Raw genomic sequence first — 20,172 nt, forward strand, 5'->3', positions numbered from 1 at the left:
TAGTAATACTAAATAATAAACGTCTTTCTACCTAGAAGTTTCTTAATTAATAGTAACCCTAAACAGTCAGTACATAGTTACCAACATTGCTTAAGATACTACTCGTATGTCCTTTGTTATCTGTACTTTTTCCGTTTACCCACCACTTGCTATTAGTATTTGTGAATAGGCATTTTCTAGGTTCTCTTCTAGCTTTATTCCACCATATGCGTTATAGTTTACCATAAACTATTTCTAACCTATCAAATTATATATTTTAACTACCTACAGTGGATTAACGTCATGAATTATAATGCTAATTTTTCGAAAGCCTTCGACAGAGTGCTCCATTAACTTTGTGTACCAAATTTACTGACCTTGAATTTTCTTTTGAAGGTCACTCGTGACATATCTTTTTCGTATTTTTGCAACTTGTTTTTTTCTAATCATACAGGAGTCACTTATTCTTTGTTATATACTGTAGTACTGTACTGGAGTCACTCAGGGATCCACCCTGGGCCCTTAATTTAAAATGCTTTATTTTGTCATGAGCATTAGCAGCAGGTTTACAAGTTTTAGATCATTTGCAACGCATCAGTAGAAATTAACATACATAATACTATATACTGTAGTACTGCGTAAGTACTCTGTACTCAACGAAAGGACCTGATAAAACCCGTAACGAACTTTTGTAAATAAATAATAGAGAAATGATTTGAATGCACTTCATTAGCATGGTGGTGATCTCGCTGTAAACATCTCATTTCATAATTCATTATAACACAATTTATATAACAATATCTCCAGCTGCTTATATAACACACAATGTGTTTAATGTGAACTTTCTATTTAGTTTTTCTTCTATTAATTTTAATTATAAATCCTATTTGAAAATAATCAACGAGGTAAATTTCCAGATATCTACCAGATTCATGGTGTATGTTTGAAGAATTATTAGTAATCAATTTTTTCAAATAAAAATTATAAACATTATATATTTTTATGGTGTCATTTTCTGGAGATTCGGCAATAAATATTTAATATTATTAGTTATTAAAATGGCTGTGCCTGACAACGTGGGGAAAAAGTGCGATTTCGAAACTGCGTTGGACATAACTGGTAAGTAATTTTACACTACCTAATAAAAATAGTAATATTTTTAGAAACATTTAAAAAGAACCAAAAAAAGACGCATTATACTGGATAACTTTGTATGTACACAGATAAGAGGCCAAAATTTGGTGGTCAATGAACGTAACGCAAGATTGTTTGGTGTAGCGATCTTGGGCGTCATCGACCATTTTATTCCCTTAATTCGTATCATTTATTGATCTAACATTATTTACACCCTGAAATAAGATGGAAGAATCTTCAGTCGCACCGATGTGTCTCTGCCTCACGAGCGCCTTCCCTTCGTCTTTTGTTGGTCCTATTTAGGCTTTTTCTTGGTTCTATCGCTATATTTGGACTCGATTGTTTCAGGTTTCGGCAAGTACAACTTCGTTCAGCTGGCAGTGTGTTGTCTGCTAATCCTGGCTATGTACATCGACATCTTCGGCTTCTCTGTAGCCTTGCCCAGCGTGGCCTGCGACATGCAGCTCAACACCACGCAACAGGGCCTGCTCTCGGCTGTACCACTAATCGGTTAGTGAACTATTAGCACGTATAAAAAATCTCGTGTATAAATCATATTGTATGCATTTTAAGAAATTAAATATCACATGTCTCAAACGGTAAAGGATCATCAGGAAACATGCATACCAGAGAATTTTCTTAATTCTCTGCGTGTGTGAAGTCTGCCAAGCCGCATTGGGCCAGCGTGGTGGTGTAATTGGCCTAACCCCTCTCAATCTGAGAGGAGATTCGAGCTCAGCAGTGAGCCGAATATGTGTTGATAATGATGAATAATGATGATGACAATTGAACGTGGGAACGATGGCTGTCACTGTGCTACTACAGGAATTAAATATCCCTTATGACAGTCACAAATTATCTATCTTTCTATTGGTATTTTTTTTAAATCAGCCCAGTAGACTTTGAGATTACCCCTACAACCTCACAGATTATCCAAGAATGCTTTCTACATTCCCACATTGAAGAGCGAGTTTTGCTCCTTTGTACAAAAAATGAGTCAGCCCTTCTGTCACCAGTCGAGGCAACTAAGCGGTGAAATAATCGGTTTTGCATTTTTATGGTGCTTAAGTGTGATTAGACAGAACAGTAACATTTACAAATTCTGTCTCATTTACTTCACAATGTTTCACTCAACATTTTACATATTGTGTATTTTTAGGTGTGATGATATCCTCCTATGCCTGGGGTCTCTGCGCTGACACTATGGGCAGACGGAAGACTCTGCTGATCGCAATGCCGGTGGGAATGCTACTGAATCTAGGCGCCAGTGTTGCGCCGAACTACGCTTCTTTAGCTGTGCTCAAGTTCTTCTCAGCTGGCTTGTAAGTACGCTTCCTAGTAATACAGCAATGTGAAATTGAGTCTAAGCATTTAGTAATAAGGAATATCTACCAAATCTTAAAGTCTTACAGTAATCACCTTTCAGCCATTATCAGCCGTCGGTCGTATCGCGTGTCGGAAATCGGGACTTTTGTCGGACCTTGGCCTGAAAGAGCAAAGAGAGACCGCACGGTCACGAACTTCATAAGTTATGTGTTACTGAAGGAGCTAATGGCTGCGCAAGAACGAGTCTAATTCCTTGGACGCGTATTATAAGTCGTTTGCTTCCTCAGGTCGTAAACGTACCGTAAATATATGGAACTAGCAACCCATGATTTCGTCCGCGTGAAAAACAGTTTTTCACAAATCCCGCTGTAGCCATGGATTTTTTCGGGATAGTGTCTATGTGTTAATCTAGAGTATACTCTATCTCCATTCCAAATTTCAGTCAAATCAGTTCAGAAGTTTTTGCGTAGAAGATTATCAAACAACTATACAAACTTTCGCGCATCCATAAAAATTTCGTGGCAACTTTACCATTGGCTAGCACAGTTACGCAAGCAACCAATGATCTATCGGCGATAAACAGACGCTTAAGCCGCTTAAAGAAGATTTAATTTTTCATTTTTATTCTTTACAAGTTAGCCCTCGACTGCAATCTCACCTGATGGTATCTAAGTAATGATGAAATCTAAGATGGAAGCGGGCTCACTTGTTAGGAGGAGAATGAAAATCCACACCCCTTTTCTACATGACATCGTCCCGGAATGCTAAATCGCAATGCTTCCCGGAATGCTAAAGAGATCGAATCCAGGACCCGGAGGTCCTGGATTCGATCCCTGGCTGGGCCGATTGAAGTTTTCTTAATCGGTCCAGGTCTGGCTGGTGGGAGACTTCGGCCGTGGTTAGTTACCACCCTACCGACAAACACGTACCGCCAAGCGATTTAGCATTCCGGGACGATGTGGACGCGGTGGATTTACAAGACGGATCTTGTAAATCCACCGCGCATACCACTGGGCCACGGAGGCCGTCAAGATGCCTTCCAACACTTACATTTCTACTTGCAGTACTTCATCAGCGAATGCAGCCGGTTTTGTTCTCCTTGGAGAGAGTGTTCCCGTCCGGTTCAGGGGAAGATTCATGTTCCTCATGGCAAGCGCCACCATGTACGTGCAATTCATTATATGTGGTAAGTTAAAGTCCGAAGTAACCCTGAGCACCTACCATCGGATCTTCTTCTTCTAATTTATAATGTTCACGTTCTTCATAAGAGAATTTATATGTATTTTTAGTGAATGCATGCCATATTTTTAATTTTTGACGACCTTTGTAGCGCAGTGGTATGCGCGGTAGAATTACAAGACGGTCCTGGGTTCAATTCCCGGCTGGGCCGAATGAGGTTTTCTTAATCGATCCAGGCCTAGCTGGTGGGAAGCTACGACCACCCTACCGGCCAAAGACGTACCGACAAGCGATTTAGCGTTTCAGTACGATGTCGTGTATAAACCGAAATGGGTGTGGATTTTCATAACAAGTTATGGCATAGGATGAAGTTCCACACGCCATTTTAGATTGCATTATCACTTACCATCAGGTGAGATTGCAGTCAAGAGCTAACTTGTAAAAAAATAAAAATATATGTTTAAATGACCAACATTCCTGTTTCCCTCCTTAGTCGGAAAAACTCTCTTAGAAGTGGATACGTAAGTAGTCTGGGAGCGACCACTGCACCGTAGAACTATTGAAGCTTCAAATCAATATTATATTCAATCTTCAAAGTTAGACTGTATGGTTGTATTAATAGTTTAGCCTCTTAAAAATATACTTATTTTACAGTGATAGCTCTACCAATTACAAGTATGTCTTTCACCATTGATGTCTCCTGGCTGGCCCTAACATATCGGCCCTGGCGATTTCTGCTCCAAGTCATCAGCATACCGGGTATCATCGGAGTCATTGGGATGATGTTCTTGAAAGAAAGCCCTAAATTCCTCTTGAGCAAGGAAAAAGAGGAGAATGCTCTTAACGTTTTGAGAGTCATCTATAGATGGAATAGAGGACTGGATAAGGATACATACCCGGTAAGTTATGACAACATTTTTTGACAAAGAAATCCTATATGCTCTTAAAACCCCTAGAACGTATTATACTTTCCGGTTAAATACGTTACGTGATCCTGAAAGTTATAATGGTGTTAAATATTTTCGATGTGTGAGTTAACCTCGTCCCCCTCAAAAAAGACAAACAATTTTGTTAGTGACTTTAGGTGCGACACAGGTCCTCTATTATTGGTCAATGTTCACAACCCATATTTGGCTCATGAGCACGAGTCTCCTCTCAGGATGATAGGGGTTAGTTAGTCCACCGTGCTGGCCCAATGCGGATTGGCAGACTTCACACACCTAGAGAATTAAGAAAATTCCCAGGTGTGCAGGTTACCTCACGATGTTATCCTTTACCGTTTGGGATACCTACGTGATATTTAATTTCATATATTGCACACAAATGAAAAGTTGGAGGTGTATGCTCCGGACCGGATTTGAATGCACGCCTTCCGGAATCGGAGGCAGAGGTCATATCCACTGGGCTATCACAACACGGACGGGTGGGGATGTAAGATTATGTCATTGTTATGTAACTGTAAATAGAAATAGACTCTTAACTGTAAATAGAAACTAGCGGACGCCCGCGACTTCGTCCGCGTGAAACTCGATGTAAACTTTCAACAACCACTACTCAACTCTACCCCTACCCAACCCCAACCCTACCCTACCCTACCCCTACATTTTCCCGAATTTTCTTTGCTATAAACCTCACAGAGCCCGAGACCTTTCCAACGAATGCAGAACCGTGGAAATCGGTTCGTGCGTTCTGGAGTTATAGCGTCAGGAAGGAAAACCCGACTTATTTTTATACAGTAAAAAGAATATGGCATTAAAATCAGTGATTTTTCAGGTGAAATCAATATTCCTAGAGGAAGCAGCAATGCCGGATCATTCCAACAAATCGTTTCTGTGCAAGATGTGGAACCAGACGGCGCCCCTCTTCCAACCTCCGCTCCTGAAAAACTCTCTCAAACTCTACTACATCCTACTCTGCGCTTATATGACGTAAGTGGAATAATCTGTCATCGGGTTAGATAGGACTAAATACAACTCCGCTGGTCATCAGAGTTTTTTTTTATTTTTATTCTTTACAAGTTAGCCCTTGACTACAATCGCGTCTGATGGTAAGTGATGTAATCTTAAGATGGAGCGGGCTAACTTGTTAAGAGTAAGAAGACAATCCACACCCCTTTCAGTATCTACACGACATCTTAACGGAACGCTAAATTACTTAGCGGAACATCTTTGCCGGTAGGATGGTAACTAGCCACGGCCGAAGCCACCAGACCTGAACCAATTAAGAAAACCAGTCAGGGATCGAACCCAGGACCTCAGTCTTGTAAATCCACCGCGCATACCACTGCGCCACGGAGGCCGTCAAAAAGATCAATCTCAATCGTCGATCGACTCCAAAGATCGTCAATGTTAAAAGATCGAACGTTAGTCAAAGAGATCGGAATCTCAGCGCCACATTTTCGCGTAAAATTCCTGGAGACGAAAGTATTTAAACAGTGCGTGTTATCAGTGATGACCTACAGATTTAAACTTGATCGCAAAATATCGGGCTTATAAAAATATTTGTAACTACGAGAATGTTAAAAGATCGAAAGTTAAAACAAGTTTGGTAAACAAATGGATATTATCATTTGTGTCTTATAGATTCTTCAGTGGGGACCTTGTATTGGAAAACATTTCCTCATTATGAGCTTCATTATTAGCCAGTTAACGCCTCCTGGACGTACGCCTCTTAAATGGACTTTCTCATGCGCGGTGGTTATTCTAACACTTAGGGATCTCAAGGTCCATCGCCCCGCTCTTTGAACTATGTGCCTCTCATATTGCCACTTCGTTGATTTTAATTCTTCTGCGGATCTCCTCATTTATGATTTTATCACCTAGAAAAATTATAGAAAACTATTGATACTTTGAACATAGCTCGCTGCATCGTTCGCTGACTCTAAGCCCTTCTTAATATGAGCCCGATAGTTTGCGATCAAGATTGAATCTGTAGGTCAACTGGTAATACGCACTGTTCAAAGACTTTCGTCTCCAGGAATTGTAGGCGAAAACGTGGCGCTGAGATTCCGAACTCTGATGACCAGCGGAGTTGTATTTGGTCCTGTTTAACTTGATACACAAACAACATTTACATTACCTAACATTTATGATTTTGAACATAACACGTTATTTTTCTTTAGCATAATAATATATATCTGTTATATTATAGTTCCACAGGCTACACAATGTGGGTGCCTACGATGACGAACGCCTACTTCGACGGCGACGACAGAACTGGCAAGGTGTTCTGCGAGGTAGCCAGCACTGCTGCGTCGTCAACTAATGCGTCGGTACGTATCTACTATTAGTAAACAATTTTTTATACGATTTTATAACTTATTTAAAAAAAGAATAAAATTATATATTAAAAAGAATCTAAAAATTAGTGAAAATTCTGTTTGTTAAGTATGTCGAGAACAATGTAAAATGAAGTACTTTCTTAATGACAATGAAAAAAATGGGACCACCCTGGAATCAAACCCTTCAAAACAAAAAAAGAATTTTCAAAATCGGTCCATAAATGACGAAATTATCGCTGGACATACATAAAAAAAAACATACAAACAGCCGAACGTAGAACCTCCTCCTTCTATCAGTGTAGGCTCCTATAAGGATAATAGAATCCTTTGGCTTTTTTTAGGATCCCATACCCACGACGTTGCTCCAATGCGTGTTGGAGGGATGACTTAATAATTAAATATAGTTTACTAACAATTATTTATTCTATAAAAGAACTACTGCTAAGTTCCTTTCCAGTTCTTATTATGTTTCTAAGAATAGAGTAGGAAAAACGTTTTACGTTTTTTTTAGTGTTTTCCTCCTGACCATCGTTTTTATTGCAAGTTTAGTATTTTTCTATGAAAGAAAAATATATGGCAAAACAATGTTTGCCGGGTCAGCTGGTTTTAATATATTAATCTAGGTACCTCAAGTGGTAAGATATCATATCTAATTAAGATGGAGAGGTAGAGCATTAATAAACACTTGAAAAACATAATTATAATTTTCACATACAGGATGTTCTAGAAACTTCTCCGCTTTGAACACAATGGTTAAAAAATATCGCAACGAGGCTTAAACGCAACAATTCGTGAGGTTTCGCCCTAAAGCGGCATGTTCTTGGAAAACTGGAATGTATATTTTTGTCAACCCCGTAATATTATCCAAGTACCCTCCGAACGCCCTAGGAGTTGCTGGCGAGTCAAGTGCAAGTTTTTAATGAATTAAAAAAACAAATATTGAAATTATTCCGTTCTTTACAGTCCACAACCGACTGCGACAGTGTCATCAAGCCAATGACTCTATACGCAGTGATGTGCTACTCTGGCATATCTGGCACCCTGAACATCTTCCTGACCTTCATAGTCGGACCTCTGGGGAAACGGAAGACCACCGTGTTGGTGTTCACCATCGCAATAGTCTGCGGCATCGCTCTACTCTTCGTCAAGATCCCGATGTTGAGCATTGCGTTGTTCTATTTCTTTCTGTATGTGGCGCTCATTTTGGGAAACGTTAACACTTATTTGGTGGAATTGAACCCTACATATCTTAGGTAAGTTATAACTAGACAGTATATTATAATTAAATACATAGATAGACAGTAGATCTGAAGGCAAAGTTACACAGAGATGCAATGATTAATGAGGCTTTAAATCTTTACGTGCCTGAGAGTTCGTATCGTAATTTTCTACTGGATGGTAACACTATTTAGAACTTTAAGCATTATCTTACTTTAAAAAAATCATGTTCAATGTAAGTTATTTTTATGAATTCAATGCATTTTTATGTACGTACCTAAGCGTCAAACCACGTGGACCTCGTCAAACCACGAGTACACTCTAAAGTAGTAAATGAAAACATCTCAGCCGATACAGGCCGAGCTTAGACCGGGCTCGATATTTGGTTCATAGCCATAACTATAGTTATTAAAATAAAACTTCTAGCACGCTGGACTTGGGGAGTAAGCTGGTGAATGTGTTACGAAAATTGTAATCAAAATGACACAAAAAGCGCCATCTTTAGTAACACTACTAAACAACACAAGTAAGCCGAGCGCTGAATCCATTTAGTTTTTTTTAAAGGCATAATAATTTTGAATTATCTAGTATTAGAGCGCAAGTACGCACGAGAGATGGCGCTGCTAACCGCTGATACTTTTAAAGTTTCTCATAAAAGTATTATTTTATTTTTCAAAGAAGTTTTACTTCAGCCGTGTGGTCTGAAGCACACTATTTTTTTATTTCGGCAGAGGTATGGCCACCTGTTTATCTGTGGTGGTGGCGCGCGGGTTCGGCTTCTTCAGCGTGCAATTGATAGCGAGCCTGCTGGCCGACCACTGCACGCCCATGATCGCCGGCTACATCGTGCTTATTACATGTGAGCTCTTTGACTATTTTACATGGAATAGTGCCACAAACTTAACTGGCCCGTTGAGGGTGCCACTGTTGTCGCGCTTATTGTATATGTTTTGGCCACCGAGAAAAGTTTGTGACACCATAATATTTATACCTTTTTATTTAAAAAGATGATTTTCACAACAGATAAGTAATGCATTGTACTTAAACTCAATGAACTTAACACTATGAACTTAAACTCAATGTGCAGGTCAATGCCCAATGCATTTTAGTGAGAAAAGTCAAATAACTAACGTTCAAAAGAACATGTATATTATGATGCAAACTTCATGAAGTTTCGGAACATCGTGCGTTGAGCTGCACAGCACAAGAGTTTTGCTATCAGCGGTAACGTATCACCGCGCGTGCGCCTTAAACCCAAGATTCACGAACAAACGACGAAATTAAGTTAATTTATCAACCTAATCTTGTACCTACATAATATAACATTATTAATAAAATGTATTTGTTTCAGCTGGATTATTCGTCTCATTCTTCTTACCGCCAGATAAACCGACGCACAAGGATAATACCGAAATAACACAATTATAATATTTATAAATATTAAAGAATATAAATTGAAAAATTATCATTAAGTATTGATAATCTTTTGTAAATAATATTTCAATTAAAAAATAATAGGTATATTTTTATAAATTTTGTTAAATTAAACTTGTAAATACATGACTTTTAGATAGTAAAGTGATTTTGTAGGTAATTATAAACAATAATAAATTAAAATAATGCGACCATAATGCGACGAAAAAGATTGATTTTGATTTCCCTTTGACCAACTTTGACTTGCAGCGTATCCAGCTTTATAAATTCCATGTCGAATTGTGGTTCATTTTTACAACGGCAACATTTAGTAATGTCAGTTGTCAGTTCCCAGCAAGTGACAGTCTGTCAAACTGTCATTCAACTTTTGGAAAACCGCAAGCGAGATGTCCGATTCCGCCGGCGATAATTCAAAACCTCGAGTAATTGTTTTAGGAGGTATATATCACTGCAATTTAGTCAGTAACCTTAGAAATGTTTTATCCATGTATAAAAATTATTACCAGCTCGATAACAAGTTTGTGCTCCGAAAATGTGTAACGGTTACTCCGTCTTAGTCATCGCCCATCGAGTGACTTATGAGTTTTTTACTATCTGATTGCTTTATGAGCCGTGATAGCACCCGTGGATTCTTAGCACGAACACGTGGGAGTAAATCCAGAACCTTTTTGGAGTGCTGCCTCAGAGGAAGCTAAAGCAGGATCCACCAGAGTGTCGTGATGCAGCACGGGCTGTGAAAGCTAACTGCATCTGACAGTGCTGAAATTCATGTCTAATCGCCTCATAATGCACCAACAGTCTAATTTGAATCCAGCTTTACCTTAACAGAGTAAAACAATGCTTACAAATCAAAACAGAAGTAAATTGTGCTTATGTTGCAAGTGAACTAAGTAGTACTCTTGGCTTCAGGTTGCGGGTTCATTGGTCGCAACCTGGTGGATTACTTGATAACCAATGATCTTGTGAGCGGGTTGCGTGTGGTTGACAAGACTCCACCGCAGCTGGCCTTCCTCAACCCCAAGCATTCAAAGTGTTTTGAGGACCCTCGTGTGGAGTATAGAAGTGCTAACCTCATAAATCCAAGTAAGTTATTTCCATTTTATTCAATTTTATATGTTCAAAAGAGTTTATGAAATCTTTTTATAACCCTTGAAGGAGTATTTAGTTTTGCATAATTAAATTTAAGAACTCTCAGGTTTAACTTTGCACCTAGAAATGTGGAGTTATTGATGAATTAGATTTTTAAGTATAAGTATGAATTCCAACAATATGTACAGCGTAATAGAGATTGCTGTGTTGTGGTTAAAAATGTCAATATAAGAAGAAGCATTGTCTCATTGATTGTCCTCTAGTTGTGGATGCTTCCATGTATCAACCAGACTCAAATACAACATGATCCATGCCAGTTAGACTAACTACACAACAAAGTAGGCATTTTGCCTTTGCCACCTTTGTTGAAAACTGCATAAAAATCTATTTTGTAGTTTTTGAATTTATCATGAACACACCAAGATGACAGAGGACTTTGTAATTTTTTATAATATACATTTAGATACTAATATTATGAAAGTTATAACAAATGAATGTTGTAAAGTAATCTATACAACGCCAAACAGAACACAGACAGAAGCCAAAAAAGTTGAGTGTTAATTGATATGTGAAGCCTAATTAAAATGATATATAACTTAATTAACACTGCACAATGAGTGTGTGGTGGATTGGAAATGTTATTCAAGCGCTCAAGTTTTTATACTGAATTGCAAGTTGAAGTAAATTGAAAATGAAACATTTAATTAGCTTGGCTTTATGGATAGTTAAACATGCAACTATTCTATATCTATAAAATGGATCAGTAACTGACTGACTTCTGTATCAATAACTGTAACTATTCAAGCTAACTAGAGCCTCAATAGCTCAACAGTAAGAGTGGTCAGACTCATCACTGAGGGGTGGTGGTTCGATCCCTGACCCATTGGTCTATTGTCATACCCACTCCTAATACAGTCTTTCCTGACTAGTTGGTGGGGAAATATGGTTAGTCGACCCATCACCAGGTGGACTCGGACAACATCAAGCAAGTCGCAAGTATTTGCTGGATGCAGGCAACTCAGTATTGTGATAATTGGAAATACCTACAAAGGCCTATGTCCTGCAATGGACTTCCATCGGCTGACATGATCATGATGTTGATGAAGAATGAGTTAAGAGTTAAAACTGTTTACAATATTATTAATGGAGATCACTTATATTTTTCATGTTAATCTCAATCCTTATTGATTTGGTAATGTAGTTTTCAGTTAACTTAAGTATTACATTTTACTGTAGTAAGTTAATTACAAACACAGTGTTGACTTTGGCCTGTGATAGCTTATCATATAGGATGACTCATTTACATATTATTATTGTGCGACTCTTCCTGTCTGTGTCCATATGCATTGTTGTAGGTAATTATTTAGATATTCATATTAAAGCTTGTCTAGAGGACTTGTATTGTAGCTCTGAGAATGAGTCATTTAGCTGAGACCTCATTTAGTGTTCAACCTTTGTTTCTATTGTAACTAACTTTATACAGAATGCTCCATGTATTTTCCGTACCTTCAAGGCGTTGACAATCCACTTACAGGAGATATTATTTTTTTTACCTAAAAAAAATAGAATATAACCCTAGAGTTATGGAAAATACATCCGAGCACTCTGTATAATTAATTGACTTGAAATTCATCAATAGCTTAATGGTTAAGCTTCTGAGGGGTCTTTGTTACTGTCCCTGCCTGTTGACTGTACTTACTATTGCACACATTTTACGTGTAATTATAGTAGAAAAGTAATGATTTGAAACATATGATTAAAATATTTTTTAAAAAGAAATAACATTATGGTATTCTAGCCGTTTGCTATATACTTTTCTATTTTGCCGTAATCTAATTCTCGATTGTTATTAATTTTAATACAAACTTCAGTTTTGTAAAATAGGTGTCTTATAAAATTATCTGGAGGTACTCTAGAGGACTTCTGAGTATTTTTTGAGAGATTAAAACGTTTAATTTTAATGCACATTCTGCTGCAGGCACGCCAATCTATCACCGCCTTAGGATAGGTTACTAGGAACTACGAGGATAAATCCGTGAGGCGTCTGCTAGTAAATTAGTTGACTGTTTAGTATTCGCGCCGCTGCGCAGAACAATGGGCGCCTCCTGCTATGGCCCTTCACAATGCTTCATGAAATATAATTACAATAAATAGCTGTGTTAGCCTGACACACGTCATGCTAACACAGACCGTCTCTATGTCGTATGACTCACAAGTGCTGTATTGGTCAACTTTTTGTCAACTAAGTAGGTACCTTTTTTTCCGGATTTTTCATTCTATAAGTACCTGACATTTTAGACTAACTTAGACACGTACAAAACGTTCTGGTTCCTCGTTACTGAAGATATGAAATGGCTTTTCAGATGTATTTTTGCTTACCACCTATAAGGTGGGTATCATCAATTGGGCACCGTTTAGGCAAACTCTTTTCACCGTAGGCTGCATTTACCATCAGGCGGGATCGCACTAATATATAAAAATACGATTTAAGCTATGTATGCCCTGCAGGGTGATATGTATTATAAGCGATGGTTTTGGTCAACAGATGAGGGTCAGTGTTTGCTCTGTTAACTAGTAGTACAAAAAAGTTGTTTATAGCGTCATGCGCGTCAGCGTTAGAGCCCAACGGCGAGTCGTGGGCGTTCGTGGCGAACTGCGCGGGCGAGACGCGCGGCGGGCAGACCGAGGCGGTGTACGCGGAGGGCATCGTGACGCTGAGCGTCAACGTGGCGCGCCAGTGCTGCAAGCTGGGCGCGCGCCTCGTCGAGATCTCCAGCGGACACATGCACAGCAGCGACAAGGTGACGTGAGATATATAATCTGAACGGCGCGGGAGAGACGCGCGGCGTTCACAGTGAACTGCGCGGGAGAAACGCGCGGCGTTTGTAATGAACTGCGTGGGAGAAACGCGGCCAAACCGAAAAGGTGTACACTGACTCAATGGGGCAGTTTATATCCATCATCATCATTAGCAGCCAATGGACATCCTCTGCTGGGCATAGCACTCTTATATGAACTTCAAAACACCACGGTCTTCATGTCTTCACCAGCGGCTCCTTGTCACCCGCTTGATCACGTCGAGGCCGTGGTTAAACAGAGGCGATGCGGAGCCAGCATATTCGAGGCAAGCGGCTATTATTTCACTTGATGATGACAGATATGGCTTAACATAAAACGCGCTTCTAAAATGCCAGCTCACCGTCTTTACTACTTTGCTACTATATCTAGAAATGTACTCGTAGGTATATTTATCGAATTTCAACCACTATTCGGGTATATGTAATTCTGATAATTTTCCTTCCAGCCCCAAAAAGAAGACTGTCCCATAGAGCCATGGACAGTGGAAGGGCGTATGAAGAGCCGCGTGGAGAAAGAGTTCAAGAATATGGAGGGGGAACTAAACTATACCATCCTGAGGCCAGCCATTGTCTATGGTATTGGAGATAGGAGGAGTTTGAGTGAGTATCTGAACAGTCTTCTACAGTTTTAACATATAAATGGTATCCAGTACAATGTAAAAATTGTATTCATTACTCATATTCAGCAGTGAATCGTATGCACGATCATATATATTTAAGCTACTTCATTTATTGGCAGCAGGTTCTGGCACTGTTTGTGCCAGAACTCTACCTCTCAGTCAACTTAGTCTAGCCTGAATGCTGGATGAAAATAGGGAATATATAGTTTCCGAAAACCCTAAAGATGCCATCCTTGGGTAACTCTTCAAAGACTCTGCTCTCGGCTTTAAAGGACATGGTTACCATTAGTACATATAGGCGTTTAAGAGCTAAGTGCGGTCAATACTGTCTCCGTGACTGGAAAATGTAATTTAATAATGTAAGACATCATTTATCATCATTCGTCTAAAAGATATGATGATGATGTCACCGTATTCATGTAAAAACGAATGTTATAGGGAGTCTCTTACCAGAGACATTCACGTATGACTATATCAATTTAAAGTTAAAAAAAGAAATAACATCACCACCCTCAAACTAACCTTGTTCAAAGTCACTGAGTTAAATATAATTCTTGGACCCTCATTTAACTATAAATAACTTGACAACTTTGTGTTGACCTATTTTTTAACTTCCCCTCGTAATATAGGTCATACAGTCACACAGTTATTATTTTTAAATATAACAAATTAAAGTAGGAGATATTCAATATCAAGCATTATCAATTTGATAAATAGTGTCTCTATCATTTTATAATGACAACACCATTGTGATATTGTACTTAAAATCAATTAACAGATTGTGATCTATCAATACTGCAGAATTTATTGCAGGACATTTATATCATTAAGATATTGATCTCTGGTAATCAAAACGCGAATAGTCTCATGCAAAGAAATCATTTTTGGAGTGGGAAATTGGGAAATTGTTATTACACCTTCATGCCTTGAAAAGCAGGTTAAACTGTCGGTCGGGTTATTATCGTCTTTACATGATCATTAACGCCTTAAGTAATTGTTGCTGTACCAAATAATAATATAACCTTAAGACTGTCAACCCGCTCTTATGAGGAGAGAAGAGTCTATAATGGACCGATAAAATAGTCTGATAATGATGCTGATGTCTGAATTGTTCAATTTCTAGCACCACGTCTCCTCTACGGCGGCATATACAAGCATTTAGGAGAAACCATGAAACTCCTGTGGACGGCTGACCTCAAAATGAACACTGTCCACGTAAGAGACGTGTGCCGCGCTATATGGACGCTGGGCCTGAAGCCGGACGCGCGAGGGCAGATATACAACGTGGTGGATGAAGCCAACAGCAGCCAGGGCAGCTTGGCGGAGTTAGTCGCTGAGATATTCAAGATTAACCACGATTATTATGGCACTACTATATCTACTTTGGCTAAGGTAAGTTAGTCGTATAAGGTATAATACGGGATTTGTCGCTGTAAATACGGATTATGTGATGTACTCGTAATACACACATAATACGCTAGGGATATGTATCTAAACAATCACTAATACTCGCTTGAAAAGACTTCTAGCCTCCAAAATTCAACAAACATGTTGAGCGCAGAAACTCTGTTAGAGACTGGGTTAAGAGAAAGATAGGGAGTAAACATGAACTTACTGCTTAGAGGGACCGGGCCTGCGGGGTTTGTAGGCAGTGGGGGCTGAGTGTATCAGTTCTGATGCTCCCATGATGGGAATCGATGTCCTGTCGACATGAAAAATCAGGCACCACGTCTCCATCGGCGACGTGGTAGAGGTTGACTGTGCCTAGGGAACTTCAGTGGTTATGTTATGGTAAGATTGTAAAGGACTTCTTTTGAGCGTGGAGCGCTCTTCAATTTTGGAAAAGATTTTTGAGTTAGACTTCTCATCAGGCAATATGTCAAATACAGACAAAACAATAGCCCGTTTTTGTTTGGTACAAAGCTCATATGCCTAGGTATGGTAGCTTTGTCTTTTCCAGTTATGATATTCTTCGTAACTGCTTCATTGCTCCCTGATCTTTCACCAGTTATGAGAGTGATGCAATAGCGACTGCGCCTGTGTTTGTGCACTTGTTAATCTCAACATGTCCCCCGTAGCCGATAAAACATCCATCGGGACCATATTATTATTCTACTCCAGAGATGGTAGAAGTATGCCAGAAATGTCTTGCAAGTGTCGGTCTCTCTTGTAGAACGACATAGCGTCGGTGGCGGAGGAGGCGAACGACAAGCACCTGACGGCGTGGGCGGACATCTGCCGGCGCTACGAGCTGCAGCACACGCCGCTGGAGCCCAGCGCGGGCGCCGAGCTGCTGCTCAACCGCCAGCTGTGCCTCGACGGCGGCAAGCTGCGCGCGCTGCTGCCGCCCACAGTGCCCGCGCCCACCTCACAAAGGCTACTGGAGGTATGCTCAGCACCCGCACCTGACGCTGGAGCCCGAGCAAATAATAAGCCAGATATTATGTATTCTAACATAAAATCCTTTGAGGGATTCTTCGCGCTTAGCAACACAATTAGCGATTAATTTTTATATTAGATACTAGCGGACCCGGTCAAGCTTCTCTTCGACATATGTGCATTTCATCCCTATTCCTACCATACCCTACCCATACCCTATGCTACCCTAAAAAGAAAACTCCGTGAGAACCATCGTCGTACTTCCAAGTACTATTCTAAAAAAAGAATTAGCGAATTTGGTTAGCCGTTCTTGAGATTTGCGCTTAGCAACACATTCAGCGATTCATTTTTGTATTATAAATTTACTATTGAATTTTAATTTTTCTTTTTGTTTTGTCTTAAACATATTGTTGTATGCCAGAAATGGCCGAATACATTTGAATGTGTGTTTTCTTAGCAAATAAAAAATTTAATTGAATTACAAAGAAACATTTCGTTATTCAAGTACTAAAATGCGTTATCTCATGTTTCAGGTACTAGAAGACTACGCTTCAATGAATCTCTTTCCGAAAGAGCTTCTGCTATGACCACTTTAAGTATTAGTAGAAGTCGCTTCCAAAGTGTTTATATGTGTATACCGCGCTGATTCACTGCTGCGAACCATAACTTAGCGATCATCTGTGGATTGATTCTGTAGTTCAGTAAAAGTATATGCCAAATATGGCGTTACAATATGCATTTCTATCGCATACATAACTAGATGAGTTAAAAAACTAATAACGCTTTAAATGCTGGTGGACTTCCAAAACATTGTCTGCTTGGATATCTTCTTCGCAGATAAAAATTCTGTGTAAGATCTCAATGAATTCCATTTAAATTTTTCTTGTTGAATTCCAGAATTAGACAGTCTAGGTTAAAAGGTATCCAGGCCATCTGTGCCAAATTCCATTTAAATTTGTTTAGCTATTTTTGTGTAACAAAAATACACTTATGGTTCTTCTTTGCATTTATAAAAAAATATGTTAAATGATTTATATTTTGTTATGACTGAAAACTAACAAAATACAATATATGTATATTTTGACTCATTTCTTTTAAAGGAAAAATCAAATGTGATATAGGAAAATATATTTGAACTCTAGATTAGAGAATCAAATAAGCTCAGAAAAGAAAATTTATGCAGCCATATATGGTCGATTCCAACTCTATGGTCGCTCAGCTGTGGTGTAAAAGAGCTTAATAATACAAAAGACATTGTAAAATTTTAAACAACATTATTATAAGCTTATCTGTTCTAAAGTAAGTCCAATTAATACCGATAGCCAATCGAAGGAACTTTATCACAATTTTTTAAATAAATGTCAATTAAATTTTTATAGAGGTGGAAAGACACAGGTCATGTGATAAAGATTGTGTATACTTCAAGAATCTAGTGAAAATAATATGCTGTTGAGCTTAATATTTGAAGTCAAAATAACCTTTTTTATTACTATTTACCATCAATCTCCTATTAAAAAGTGGATGCACAATCAGCGACCAAAAAACTCAATGAGTGCCAAACACAACTCCTTGGCACTCAATTCAAGTAGTCGCATTTGCAAATCACCCTTAAACTCAATCCTTAAGGTTGAATTTGCTCTGAATTTGGGATTTTATTGAATATTGGATTATATTTAAAGACGTGTAGGTATAACTTTCTTTACCAATAATTCTAAAACTGAGAAAGCAAAATTGGCCAGTTTTAAGTGAAATTTTCTACATGATTGTGCATCCTTTTATTATAAGAGGTCAATGCTATTTACATATTACTTGGTCTTACTTCAGAAACGTTTTAACCTATACAATATACAATCCTATGAAAAAAAAATAGTATTTTACCTAAAATTGGTTTTGACACAAATTTAAAAATTGTAAAACTATTTTTAATTTTTTTTAGTGTCAATATGAAAAGAAACGAAATTTTATTGAAATTATGAAGTACTTAAGTGTAAAATCGTCCAGGGTTATAAAATAATGATAATAATATAACGAAAGGATCTTAACTGTGATAAAAGTAACTATGAACTTAACAGTTCGACGTTTAGGCCAAGAATAATGAAACTAATAACATACAAATCGTGGAGGATTATCTTCTTATTGCTGTTCCATATAATGTAAACCATAATAATTTATTAATGTTATATTCTAAACAGTTAAAACATGATAAATTGATTTAATTTAGCAATTTAGACACTAAAAATATATTGGTAAAAATTTTATACAAAAAAAAATATATTGGTGAAAAAAAAAAATTTTTTTTAATCATCAGGTATACAATGCATATTAAAAAGTTTGACAATGTTAAGAAGATAGTCAAAACACCATTTTTAATATTCTGTAGAATAAAATAAAGACTGGCGATACCAAAAAAGCGTATTTACTTTTTTTTCGACTAAACTTTTTATTAATCTAACATTTGATATTAACACTCCTTCATCCAACGAAAATTAATAAATTTTATTATAACTACTATATTAGATATGATATAATATTGTGAAATTCCTAGTGTTTTTCTGTAGTCTGTACCATAAGCGTGAGTAATTACAACCATTATTTTAACAATTAATAGGTACTTAATGTTTTTTTTTAATAAACATACATTTACTTAGATTTTAGCAATATATTATTATGTAAGCGAAAGAATCGCCATAATATGAGATTATCTTTTGGTAATTTCTTTTTTGCTTACCAATTTGCCATAGTTTATGGCTAGTTTTAGGTGTACAATATATGGTTGGCAAAAAATGTACCCACTAATGTGTTATTATAATACAAAAAATTTAGTTACATAGCTCCTGTAGTGTTTGTGTATGCTGAATAGATCCCATCCTCGTCGCCACTTATAAGGACCCTCGTCCTTACTATAAGATAAGCAAATCTGACTCATACCTACATTGGTATGCCAAGCAGACCGCACACGACCACTCCGGTCTAGCGCCGGTGACAGACTGTCCCATTGCCCCCACTACCAATGTACATGAGACAGTGTATGTAGTATTGTAGGTATCTATTCAGAACACAAACACTACATCTCCCAATATTTGTTTTTTATTCAACAGGTGTTACGTTTTCTGCTAATCATATCTACGTAGGTTTGTCTATGTATGTATGTCGCTCAATTTTTGAAAAGTCCTATTTTAAAGTCCGCTTCATATTATTTAAGTTTCTTTGCGACTTGCGTTGCTAACTAAAATGATACGTTAGAAACGAAGTTTCACATACGGATTTATCGCTTAATAAAATTGTTATAAATACCAGACCTGCGATATTATGTAATTTTTATGCAAAATAAAAAAAATTGAATATTCTTTATTGTTTTTTTTCCGAGTAACATTTTGATCATTTATTTTAAACGTATAAAAACTGATCCCTTTATTTTCAGACGAAGCGAAAAGTGCGTGTAGGTTCTTTGGGATTGACCCCAGCAACTGTAATTTAAAATTTTCGACATATTTATCACCGTAACATAACATAACTTAACGTTTCAAAAGTGCTTGTAAACTAAGCATAATAGCATTATAGGTTAGTTGACTAATAATGGGGATGATGACTAGGTTTGAATATATTGATTTTTATGATACATTCGGGTAAATAGGGTCAATGTTAACTAATTTATACATAAAAAGCAAAGATTGTC

General features: G+C 37.8%; 2 protein-coding genes across 2 annotated transcripts; both read left to right on the forward strand.

Annotated features, from left to right (window-relative positions):
* Positions 1–721: 721 nt before the first annotated feature.
* LOC112047902 (putative transporter SVOPL) lies at positions 722–9,746 on the forward strand. The gene is made up of 10 exons (XM_024085197.2): positions 722–1,098; positions 1,462–1,623; positions 2,273–2,435; positions 3,504–3,625; positions 4,273–4,517; positions 5,392–5,546; positions 6,769–6,889; positions 7,862–8,151; positions 8,848–8,975; positions 9,468–9,746. The coding sequence occupies exons 1-10, from the start codon at positions 1,038–1,040 to the stop codon at positions 9,542–9,544; spliced, it is 1,524 nt and encodes a 507-aa protein (XP_023940965.1). The 5' UTR covers positions 722–1,037; the 3' UTR covers positions 9,545–9,746.
* Positions 9,747–9,829: 83 nt separating this feature from the next.
* Positions 9,830–19,843, forward strand: LOC112047903 (uncharacterized). The gene is made up of 7 exons (XM_024085198.2): positions 9,830–9,988; positions 10,460–10,633; positions 13,238–13,440; positions 13,944–14,097; positions 15,241–15,509; positions 16,291–16,503; positions 17,030–19,843. The coding sequence occupies exons 1-7, from the start codon at positions 9,937–9,939 to the stop codon at positions 17,081–17,083; spliced, it is 1,119 nt and encodes a 372-aa protein (XP_023940966.1). The 5' UTR covers positions 9,830–9,936; the 3' UTR covers positions 17,084–19,843.
* The last annotated feature ends 329 nt before the right edge of the window (positions 19,844–20,172 follow it).

This window comes from Bicyclus anynana, chromosome 10 (genome assembly GCF_947172395.1).
Source record: "Bicyclus anynana chromosome 10, ilBicAnyn1.1, whole genome shotgun sequence".
NCBI lineage: Eukaryota > Metazoa > Arthropoda > Insecta > Lepidoptera > Nymphalidae > Bicyclus > Bicyclus anynana.